This window comes from Crocodylus porosus, unplaced genomic scaffold (assembly GCF_001723895.1).
Source record: "Crocodylus porosus isolate Cpor-Errol unplaced genomic scaffold, CroPor_comp1, whole genome shotgun sequence".
Lineage (NCBI taxonomy): Eukaryota > Metazoa > Chordata > Crocodylia > Crocodylidae > Crocodylus > Crocodylus porosus.
This window is the reverse complement of record NW_017728918.1, coordinates 105,743,698-105,756,277: the sequence shown is the minus strand read 5'-3', so window position 1 is coordinate 105,756,277 and position 12,580 is coordinate 105,743,698. Positions and strand designations below refer to the sequence as shown.

The 12,580-nt window shown below is 38.3% G+C and overlaps 1 protein-coding gene across 11 annotated transcripts in view; it reads left to right on the top strand.

Annotated features, from left to right (window-relative positions):
* Nucleotides 1-12,580, top strand: part of EPB41L2 (erythrocyte membrane protein band 4.1 like 2) — a 206,537-nt gene that overhangs the window by 146,869 nt on the left and 47,088 nt on the right. For all 11 annotated transcript variants that reach the window (XR_002101685.1, XM_019538042.1, XM_019538038.1 and 8 more), the window contains exons 6-8: nucleotides 5,149-5,224; nucleotides 8,257-8,475; nucleotides 9,636-9,723. Coding sequence is in view for 10 of the 11 variants with exons in the window: in XM_019538042.1 (XP_019393587.1) it covers nucleotides 5,149-5,224; nucleotides 8,257-8,475; nucleotides 9,636-9,723 (383 nt within the window). In the remaining variant the exon portion in view is untranslated. The remainder of the gene's footprint in view (nucleotides 1-5,148; nucleotides 5,225-8,256; nucleotides 8,476-9,635; nucleotides 9,724-12,580) is intronic.

Here is a 12,580-nt window from a genome sequence, read left to right as displayed (position 1 = left end):
CTACCCTCTGCCAGCTTGTGACCGTTATTCCTGGTCACTCCTGGCAGTGCTTGGGGGAACAGTGACTCCCCCAGTGCCTGCTGATCCCCCCCTGACTAGTTTATAACAGGCCACTAGATCCCCCTCATCCTTCTCTTTTGGAGGCTGAACAGGTTCAGGTCCCGCAGCCTCTCCTCATAGGGCCTGCCCTGCTGCCCTCTGATCATGCGAGTGGCCATCCTCTGGACCCTCTCCATGCTTTTGATTCAGTGCTAGTAAGAATGGCTATAAAGGCCCCATGAATCAAGAGATACATAAGGCAGTCTTATATAACTTTATCAACAAACTACAGACACAATACTTTTATCGGTATAAGTGATCAGAAACTGGTCTATACTCATATCAGAACAGAAGTTCAGCACACAGTTTTAAAAATGGCAGAACCTGTTCTAAAATTTGCCCCCCCCACCTTCCCCACCAAAGAGCGAATATGTGTTCTGTTCACTACCATTCTAAACTACTGACAACTGTGTAACTTACATTGCTTTGGGCTTTTTGAATGCTTGTACCTAGCCTTAGTGTAATAGTAAATAGAATTGAAATGCACTGTTCAGAGTGGGAAGATAAGATTTTAAGTGCATGTTGTGTGTTAGTGTGGTAAGATTCAGTATAAAATGAGTTCCAGTGGAGTGACAAGAAGCTTGAAAATGGTGAATATTGGTGAAGATATAGTGCTTGTACCAAATGTGGTGAAATGAATGAGAAGAGGGATGGGAAATGGTTCATATGGGGGTAGGCTGGTTGGACTGGGTATGTATAGGTTTTTAAAAACAAAGACTGAAATAGTTCTTCCTAGTCCTTAGATCGCTGTTGGGGGGATAGGGGGGAAGCTATTGTAAACCAGTTTCCTTTTTGCAACTGCTTGTGTGCTATTAGTTTTGTCCATTCATGTCTCACACTGCCCCAAAACTTAGCTATGGAAACAGAGTATATGTCAATGGTAGAAGATACAAAAATGCCCTTATTGAGACAAAACATTGATTATTACCGAGTGTGGATGGGATGAATCATGTTAATTGTGCACTGTTGGCTGTTGCATTCTTTTCCTCTAAGAATGTGTCTAATGTTGCTTCTGAAGCATTTTTGAGGTAGCAAGTTGGCTAGACAAATTCTTGACATTTCTGTAGCCCATGTTATTAAGAATCAAAAACAGAGAGCCCTAGGAGGGACAAGATGCTAAATATTTTAAAGATCAGAATATTTTTTTTACCTTGAGCAGTTTATAATGTTAGTGTCAAAGTATACACTGTTAACTACAAAAAACATAACTATATGTAACTTTTGTTACCTTGCTATATGCACAAGCTAGAGAAATTTAGAAGTAAAGAAACAGACCATAAACAAACAGTTTAATACATTCACTGGTTCATGTTCAGAACAATAGTGGGCAGATTCTAGATACTAAGTAGAATATAAGAAGGCAAGAAGACTGTGTGATGCAAAGTGGTTAATCTGTAATTTTAAACACCCTGATTGAATTCTAGTTATGGCTTAGAATCTTAATAAATTGTGGTAATTAATGTGCGTAATAAAAATATGTGCCAGGAATTCTCTAATATTCCAGAGACTTGTACTCCCTGAGAATTTTTGCACTCTACCATGACACAGAAGATAGGTTTCTGTTAAACAGAAATGAAATTGAGGCCTTCTGGTTTCTAAGAGCTTTCTAAAGACTGTCCCTAATATATAATGTATACTATATAAGATAGAATATATAATATGTGTGTGTTGTTTGACAACATGAACCACAGCTAGATTAGGCATCAGCTCACCAGGGTCTGGATTAACTGCAAATGTAAGTAAGGAAGAACACTAAGCATAATTTCAGAAAACCCTGTAGAAATCTTTTTAAATAAACCTGCATAAAGGAACAAGTCAAGCACGGTTTTCTGAAACAGTACAGATCAGTTTTTCTTTGTCTGTCCTTGCAGATTAACCAAGTATTAGCCATTTTTCATGTAAACAGGATTTAAAAGTAACCAGCACACTGTTGTAATATTGAGCCTTATAGAGAAATAAAACCTAAGAGATGCACATTAGGATCACAGAAAAATAAGGCTGGAAAGGGTTTCATGAGGTCTTCTAGCTCAGCTTCCTGCTCAAAGTAGGATCATCCCTGAGTGAACCCATCCCAGCCAAGTTCTGGGAGACCACATCAAAAATCATTGTGAAAAATCCTCTTCCTCTAGGTACATGGGACTGGAAAGGGCCTCCTGGGCCTTTGATTCTAGTCCCCTGCATTTGCAAGCAATTGTCAACCAAAGAATCCCCAAAATCACCACTTCAAACCCACACTCTGAACTACAACAGAGGGGAACTGCTGTTTCATTTCTTTCCACAGTTAAATCTGCTTGCTAATAACTATATTATATTATAGATCTTGTATATGCCAAAAATGGAAACACTAATTAGCTCGACAGGTGGCTTTTGCTTTCATTACGATGACTCTTCCCTTTGTGTTCTTTCACTTCTTTTTTTTATGAAGTATTTGTATTTATACTTGCCTTTTTATGTGTTTTTTCATTAAAACTTGATTTTCTTCACTTGGGCATTTTTCATGCGGTACCATTTATAAGGCTATACTTACCATTGTTTTCTCACAGAAGGCTGAGATATTTGGACTGCAAGCTTGTGTGCATTTCTGCATAACTGAAGCAAAATTTTTAGATTCACTGTTTATATAAGTTCATGCAGATTTGACTTTTCTTTTTGAATATAATTAAACATTAGCTGTTTTCACTAAAGTGATGCTGATTTTCAGGGGGAGAATTGATTAACCTACTTCCGTTGCTTATAGCTTTCATTTAGTAGTGATGTATTAAATGATGATCATATTATATTTTCATTTGGTCCATTAATGGCCATTAGGTATTCATTCTTTCTATAGCTGTACTTGATTCATGCCTTGGAGTAGTATGCAAGCAGTGTTGCATGTCTTGCCAAATTCACTGCTATTCATATGCTAGATCAGTGACTCTCAACTGGGACATCAAATCAATGAGATTTTTATCCTCATTCCCACATTGTTCAACAGTATCTGAACCATTTGGGGGACGCAAGATTCTTTGAAGGGTGCCACAAGGTATGCAAATCAGAGAGGCCTGAGAAGATAAGTTCTGGCTGCTTCCCCACCCCATTGTCTTGTATATCAAACATTATTTTTTCAATAATCCGTGGTTTGGCAAATAAAAATAAGTCTAGATATTTTGTTTGTTTTTAAAAATGAAGAACAGAAATCTTTCTTAAACCATGCTAGAGAACACGGCTTAATTTTTTTTTGATTTTCTTTTAAAGTTTCATATTTATTGCTTTACAGGTGACATGATATAAATAAAAAAAGTTCAAATACTTTTGTTTTAAAGTATAGTAAAAGATGAACTGTCAGCTTTTTCTTGGATTTTACTTCATGTGAGTGATAGTGAATTTAAGTGTGAGATTTTTCTCCTCTTTCCCACATTGTTCAACAGTATCTGAACCATTTGACATTTTTGTTTTGTTTTTTTTTTAAGAACAGGCAACATTGATGTACTGGCTACATTTTAAACCCTTTATCCACAAAACCCTATGAACTAAATAGTAACACTCAGAACAACTTAATCAGACATGCTGCATTTAATCACATATCAAACCCGCAAATAAGACACAGATCTTGTTTTTAAAGGATGGATTGAAAAAAATCAGTTTCCCTGCTTAAAACATGCAATCTGGTTTAGAATGACTTGTTTTCAGGGAGGGAGTTGCAGATGGTATGCAAATAAGTAGTGATTACATTTTATATCTGCATGCTACTTCTATACTTCATTAAAAAGGAGGTACCATGTATAGCATGCAACTCTGAATAGCTGAATTGTTCATCTATAGATCTGAGCAAAAGTAGTTGAATTAAAGTATATGTGGTCAAAGTAATTAATTTTATTCTGAAGTTATGCAATAAAACAACTCTCCAAATTTACTCTCAAAGTGGTGGAACGACTTCTGCTTTTTGCCCTTGCAAACACAGATCTTTGACATGTCTACACATGCACATTTACTGCATAGTAACCAAAAACACTACGCAGTAGCGGCAGGCTTCTACATGTGCACACCCATACTATGCAGTAAATCTAGCAATTTACTCTGACTTGAGTATAAATTTGATACCTGCATCATGTAGGTATTACATTTGTGCCCAATTAGTTACTGTGCAGTAATGCATATGTAGATACCTTAAAGCACAGTAACACTATGTCCATGCACAGTGTTAATGTGCTCTAACATCCGTGTGTATAAACACTGGCCTATTCTTGCTTACTGTGCAGTAAATTTAAGCCAGCATAAATACATGTGTAGACACGCCCTCAGTGTAGGAACGGACAAGCCCAGTGCTGTCATTCATAGTGTTATTTTGCTGTTTAAATTTATTTCTTAAGACATTTCTATATATTCACTAAAGAATAATGTTTCTTAAGGCTGCCATATGAGCAAAACATAGAATTCTATGGATATCTAAGGAAAACTAACAAAGGGTCTGATAAGTTACGTTTTTAACTCTTAAATACAGGCTGCTATAAAATACTGGGGTTTTCTGCATTGTGTGTTTTTGTTTGGGTTTGTTTTTGTGGGGTTTTTTGCTGTTGTTTTGTCCAACATGATCGACCTGCTGTTCCCTCTAGGAAATCTTTTATCTTAAAACAAATGAGTTATTGAATAACGTAATTGTCACTCAGCATAGAGAAAGAATAACTGCTTATAGATCTGAACAATCTTAAGGCTTGGTTTTCTAGTCTTCAAGGCTTAGCATAATTTTTTTTCCATTCACAGTGACCTGCTCCACTATTTTGTTAAAGTATTTCCTAATATGGGAGAACCTATAACGTATGTCTGATTCTGTCTTTTCATGAAATGTAATATTTTCTTGGTTTAAGTATGTCCAGTAAGTAAAGCACTTTACAGCTACCTTTCCATTCTGTTAACTCCCCTTTACCATTTAACTTCAAAATGTCTTGAGTTTGCTGATTTGGCATTCATTGATGTTACTAGCATTTCAGCCATTATGACTTACATTCATGTTTTAACTTTTTCAGTAAAAGACTGTCATAGAATTAACAGTCAGACATTTTCCATTTTCAGATTTTCCTTGGCTGTTCACGTTTCATGTAAAGTTTTATCCTCCTGACCCTTCTCAGTTGACAGAAGACATTACCAGGTAAGCACAATTTAAAATAAAACTTCAAAATGGCTATAGTTTTTATTATATGCTCTTCAAGTCAGAAATCTTTATCCTGAATTTTGAAAGTTCAAACCGGGGGGGGGGGGGGGGGGTTGGTTTAATTTTGTTTACTTTTACTTAATTATATTTATGAATAATGCAGAATAGTAATAGAGTCTCAAGGCTTAAGAGGTAGTAGAGATACTTATCCTGGGCCTGAGTCTCAAGCTAGCTCTTGGATGATTTTTCACTGCTATACTAGAGGTTGAGGGTTCTTGATATTTCTCTGAGCTTCTGCCTGCCCTAAAATTAAATGGATCTGAGTAAAGCCTATCGGAGAGTTCACAAATGGGAAACAGAGAGTGGAAGTAAAAATGGATACAGTGGAGGAGAGAAAAAAATACCACAAAAGGTAATGACCCTATGAAAGGTGAGATCTGGGAGCTAGTGGATTATGAGAGGCTACCATTGTGTTAGATTATAGGGAATGAGTCTTCTGGTGAACTCAAAGGCACTAAATTGTTTACATTACAAATTCTTTATAAACAGACACAAAGACCTATAAATATATTGTTGAATACAAATACAAAAAGTAAGGAATTATACCAGAATTGTTATCCTTTGTTATTTTATGGTTACATCCATTCTGTACCTTAATACTGTTGTCCCACCAATGGAGGCAGTTACTGGGTTCATTGTTCATATTGTCCTACCATTCAGTATCAAGTAACAGGAATCCAAAACATCAATCCCTTGGTCCTCAGCTTTCCTCAGAACTTTGTAGTAACAAAGTTAGTACAGCCATGATTCTGTAGGTTTTCAATTTCCACTGTGATACTTATAAAAAGGCAACTGACACCAAACATGGTGTTATCTGCAGCTGCATGAACATCCGCAGCTCTCAAATATTCCCCAGAATGGCCTATGATCCTTCCTAAGTATTTAACAGTTGCCACCTGCCTCTTTTATCATGGTTGCATTTTGTTTTGCCTGGATGATAAGTAAACTAATGTGTGCTGCTACTTGCCCAACTGCATTGACAATGACCTAGAACCATAACCATAACTTTGCAGCTATAACTCACAACCATACTAACTTGTCCTTGGCCATTTGGATTATAAATAAATCCTTTGTGCTTTCCCACACCTCATTTTATTGACTGGAATCTAGATAGCCTGCAGTTTTCAAGAGAGATGTTGCTATCCTAGAACTTAGAAATTTTTTCACTTATGTAACCCCCCCATTTACACTGCCTCACTTCTTATAAGGGAAGTGTTCACTTAAAATTTTATTTCAAATATATGCAAATCAAACTAGATAAACAGTCTATTATTGACGATATGACTACATGTAGAGCTTGAGGCCACTGTGTTTCCATATTTAATTAATATAAAGTAAGTTATCCCCACACATAGTGTGAAACTTAAAAAAAATGTTTTTTAGAATATGTGCTTAGTTAATGTAAGTAGTGTTTATATTGATTACATCTTAATGTTCTATATTCCCTATAATTTGAGTTTTCTTATACACTTAAAACGGCGGGGAAAAGAAACATTTAAATTGGGGCTTATGTATCACATGTCAATTTGTATATGTGTATGTAGATTTACAAAACACAGGACGTTACAAAACAAGATAAATTTAATTCTTGTGTTGGTATGACTAGTTTGAAGATACTTCTGTACACTGTCTTACTGATGCATTTACCCAAATCCAAGACAACTTCAAATTTAAGATGATCTCCCCCCAGCCGCAATCATTAGATTCTATACATGGAAAGTTATAAAAATATATAATGTTTAATTTATGGAATCTATTTGGTGGGGTGGTCATCTTAAAGTCATCCTCCCATTGCAAGGAAAACAATGTGTGTGTGTGTGGGAGGGGGCAGGGAGGCATCAGACCCTTGCCTTTGTCTCCTCCATGCCTGTGCCTGACTCGCACCATACCTATACCTGACCCCCACCCTCTCCCCTTTGCATCCTGCCCCACATGCACACTCTTCCCTGCATCCTGCCTCCCCACCTCTAACCCCCACCCCACTATGCCTGCTCCCCACACTGCCTACTGTCCCCCTCCCTTACTTTTGCTGCAACTCTGCTCCTCTGGGGCAGTCATCAACAATATGGCCCTGGTCCAGCCAGGGAGAAGTGGAAACAGCTCCCAGCTGGGCTGGGACCTGAAGGACTGTAGTGGGAGCAGAAAGTAAGGTGGGAGGGGACAGCTTAAGGGGGAGGGAGGCAAGGGTTGGGGGGCAGGCAGAGGCATGGGAGGCAAGGGCTTGGTGGTAAGGCTGTAGGTTCCTTCCCACACTCCATGGTGTCCCCCACCATGCTCAGTTGTGTGCCCCCTTCTCTGCCAAACAAGCTATTCCAGCCCCAAGGCAGGCAGCAGATCAGCCCAGCTTTGGCTCCAAGCCCAGGACCAAATCCAGCACTGAGTTGCCTCCTGCCCTGGGCCACTACTCAAATCCAAGACCAGGCTCTCCCCTCCATCCCCCATACTGACTGGGGGGAAAATACTTTATCTTGAATTTGAATAAACTTAGTGTGTAATGTTATGTTGCACAGCTTGACAAGCTAACTGGATTGCATAGAAATGACTGATAATAAACCTAGATAGATTATTGCATTGTTAATATGAAACTTTAGTTTTAAAGGGAAAGCATTTAATTTTTTATACAGTTTGAAATTTGATTCCTGCAAACCTGACAATGAAAATGACAAAGTTGGTAAGTGAACTGTTTTCATAGGCTACAAATGCACTATTGACAAGTTCCTGTAGGAAGTGGAATTTTTGTCACCTTTTCAAAATGTTTATGAAAGATATGTCAACACGTTAAAACCGTTGACTTCAAGTCTGTGTTTTATAAGGAGAAGAATTATCAAAAACAGAAGTTTATCACTATGCACTTGTTTTCAGTACATTTTATTTTTTTTAAATGGTGTTTTTGGAACCATGTGTTTTGGTTTACCTTTGTACATGTATTTGCCATAAGTAACTAATTTTTTTTCCCCTTTTTCTTGCAGATATTTCTTGTGCTTACAGCTTCGTCAGGATATTGTTTCTGGTCGACTGCCATGTTCGTTTGTGACTCATGCCCTCCTTGGTTCGTATACCCTGCAGGCCGAGCTAGGTGATTATGATCCAGAAGAGCATAACAGTGATTACATCAGTGAATTTCAGTTTGCCCCCAATCAAACGAAAGAGATGGAGGACAAAGTAGTTGAACTGCACAAGACACATAGGTATGTCTAACATAGTGTGGGGGGAGTGATATTTGCATGCTTTTAGTCACACTTGTACTCTCTCTGGACAATACACATTTTTATGAAAACATTGAAGTTTTATTACCAATGAAAAGTTTTTCCAGCAGTGACATATACCGGTTTGTTCTTTTTTCATACACTTGCATAGAAGTTGTGTCTCTAGTTATTCTCCTTATTGTCCTTGTGTTTATTAGAGCCATTTAGAAAGCTTTGCATCAAAAGTCAGATGAGTGGTAGTAATAAATATTTCCAATGGGAGGGGTTTTCTACTCTGATTTGAAGAATTTTATATTCAGAGACTGAAAATAGAATAAGCAATCATTTGGCCTTAATCGTAGGCTCTTAAGAGTATGTAGCATGTGAACCTAGACTTCATGATGCATGTTTTTTACTTGTTTTTTAACAAACTTCAGTGGCATTTGCTTAAAGGCATTTTGAAGAGAGTGAAGAAAGTATTCAAAATATGAAATTTTACCTTAAGTATTCCATAATTGTTCAGGAATCTCTACACTAGCTACCTTCAGAATCTATTTTTAAATTATTCACTTTGATTATCAAGAGCCATTTCATGATTTACATTCAAATGGGATTCAGGTCACATTATGGGGAGAAAATGAATTCACACTTGCTTTCAGGAAAAACATAATGTACATTTTACTTTGTTTTAATGGCTAAATACCAAAACGCCCTCTGCTAACTGAGTATATAGTAACATGTTTAATTCCTTAAATAAATATCCTGACAGCAGAGAAGAATATTCTTGTTACCTTCTAGTGATTAACATTTTATCAGAAATTCTAAATTCAGGAGAAAATTCTGAACTGTATAAGGAATGAAATGCCCATTGCCTCTAGTAGGGTCATGATTTATCCTTATTTACATATATTCTGTCTAATAACATATGGCAAAGTTTACTTGTAAGAAAAAGCAAAATTACTGTGTTGGACTTAGGGGAAAATGAAAGATAATGACCTAATGGAAGGTAATTCTTAAAGGATATTAAACCAGATAAATGCACCCTTTAGACCCCTCCCCCCCCCAGATTGAAATGTTTCCCTAAATGCAGTTACCCTAATTAAATTTTATAAACCTTAATATTTTTGCCAATGAACTCAAGGATTTTTTTTTAATGGTTCCAGGGGCTTGACTCCAGCACAAGCAGATTCTCAGTTCCTAGAAAATGCCAAGAGACTTTCCATGTATGGAGTGGATTTACATCATGCCAAGGTATTGAACTCTCTCTTCTGAAAGATGCACTTATCACTGTAGCAGACAGAGGTATAACTAACAGGTTTTGTGCCCTAGGGTGGAGCATGCTGAACACCAGATAGAGGAGAGAGGCAGGAAGAAGAAGGTGTTCAGTTGTACGTGCCCCAGGGATGCAAAGACCCCAACTATTGCTGTTGTGTCCCTGCACCTGATTCTTATGGTAGGGCAGGGCAGGGCTGCTCCTGTTTGGCTCCTATGGCTAGACAGTGTGGAGCTGCTCCTGCCATCTAGGATATTGAAACTTAAGCCCTTCATCTGCTATTTTATGCTATGTAGCAAGCCATGGTACGGTAATTATTCAGTTTACGTGTCTTGCCAGTCTGAGAACCATGAGCATTTTTCTTCATATTGGCATTATTTAGTATGTGCTCACAAAATCACAGGTTAAAAAAGAAATGTTCCTGATTCTTAAAATCAAACAAATTAATGTAAATGGCATGTGTTTGATACCAGTGATAGAGGCTTGGAGTTGAAAATTTGAGTCTTAAATGGTTTTATAGTGTCTGCCTGTTTAAATTCTAGTAAGAGTTACATATAGATTTTTTTACTCTAGACGAGTGGGGGCCAACCTTTTTGGCAGGTATGCCACAAAGTAAGCCCTGTACCAGCAGTGCCACTTCAGTCCCCACTCCAGTCCCCTTTCTCAGCCAAATCTGTTCTGTTTTCCGATCTCTGCCCTGTTCTTCTTGCTTAATATGTTCTGTTTTCTACTCCTTGCCCTGTCTGCCACTGTGGCTCCTGCCCCCTCTCCAATCTTCTGCACGCCACACACAGGCTGCCCATGCCACTTAAGGCATTTGAGTATACCATAGTCATCCCTGGTCTACACTGTTGTAGACAGCATTTGTAGTTATCCCTGGTCTATGCTGTTGGAACTGATCTTTGTATTCTGTTGCCACCTAAACTTTGAAAAATACACAAATTCATGTTATCCAGTTGACATAAAATGATCTCAAAGTCAGTGGCAATATTAATTTAATGAACTAAGGGCTATATTTAAGAAGAGCATACATTTTGTTTATCTACAGCTACTTTTTTTCTTAAAGGAAAATATTTTAAAAATATTTAATTTTGAACACCTTGGAAGTAGTTGCCTCTTGCAGCCATATTTATTTAATAGCATTGGTGGCCCTTTCCCAGTTCTAAAACACATCTCTAATGTACACTTGTCTTTGCTGCGGGTGTACAAACGTGTCTGCAAGATCATTCCTGTAACCTTTTAAAGTGCATTGTGCCACTCTTGTCTTGAATTTTTTACCCTGTAGTGTTTCTTAGGAGTGCATGTGAAACAGTGGCAGATGAAAGTTCTGAAAAGAACTAATATTACTTGATCAGATTGCCAGTTCTAGACTTCTGCCAGCCAAGCTGCTGTTAATGACAACAGTGTGTCAGCACTTCATATGACTGTTGTTTGTTTGTTTGGGAGGACATGAAGATTTATTGCTATAATGTGGGAAGTCAGTTTTTCAAGGTTTATATTATATAAGCACCTTATCAGTAAATATTTGCTTCTGTAAGCTGCTAAACTAAGCTCAGACTGTCACTTTGCTTCCCACAGCATAATCATTTTGGTTCTGTGTATGAGCACTTTGAAGTGGCTAAGGTAACAGTGGTGCATCTACATGTGAAATTAATTCAACACAATAAACTCCAGCACAGTTCATGCAGGAGTTTATTGCTCCTGGACACAGCATTTACATCTGTGCCTGGAACTGAAGCACATTGACCCAGGGTGGTATAGCCCCAGCTGGCATGAGGCTCAGGGGATCAGCCTGCCAGCCTCGGGTTGCCCCTGCCCAGCTCAACGTGCTGTGGAGGGGCTGTCTGGGGCCCGAGGGTGCTACAGTGCAGGGCTAGCCAGCAGGCAGCCCCACAGTGTCATGTCCTCATGTCTTAGTCAGCTCTGGTCACCATCTACTTGTGCATTTACACCACCTCTTGCAGTGAAGTAAATAACTCTGCCATAGAATAGTACTTGTTGGGCAGTACTAGTCTACAGTGCAGTAAAATTAGTTTACTCTAGGCTAATATTACCGCTCGTGTAAACGGCCACACTTTCCTGCAGAGCTAATTAGGCAAGTTAGCAGTAAGCATCTCATGTAGATGCACCCAGTGTCAACAAAATATACACTATATTCTACATCTTTACTGCGATAGTAGGTAATAAAACTAGATGTAACCAAATATGTATGGAAATATATCTATTTCATAAAGTAGCTAAAGTATTAAGGACATTGCATTTTTCATTCCTTTCCCTTTAATATTTCCTTTAGTATTTATCATTATTCATTAATCTCTCCTAGTGATCAGTTGGTGATCTAACTTTTTAATGTCTTTTCACCATAATAATGGAGTGTGTAGCAAGCATCTTTGTGCACATCTGATGACGGATTATTACAGGAGCCCTAGGCTTGTTGCTATAAGATGGAAAAACATAATATTTTCTTACTGTTGAGAACCTTTTGGTTGCATTCCATCTTGTAGCATAAAACCTGTTCTATGATTCTATGAATAATGAAGATTAAAGTGGGTTCAGAAGGGACCTTGTAGATCTTCAAGTCCGACCCCCTGCCTGGGCAGGAGAAAAGACTCGACTCAAATGAGTCCAGCCAGGTAGTCATCAAGCCTCTTCTTAAAGATCCCCAGGGTAGGAGCCAGCACCACTTCCCTTGGAAGTGTTCATGGTTCCTGGTCAAGCCAAGGGGTGCTGGGGGAAACAGTGTCTCCCCTAAACCCTTCTGGTCCCCCCTAGTGAGTTTATAGACAGTCACCAGGTCCCCCCTCAGCCTTCTCTTGTGAAGGCTGAACAGGTTTA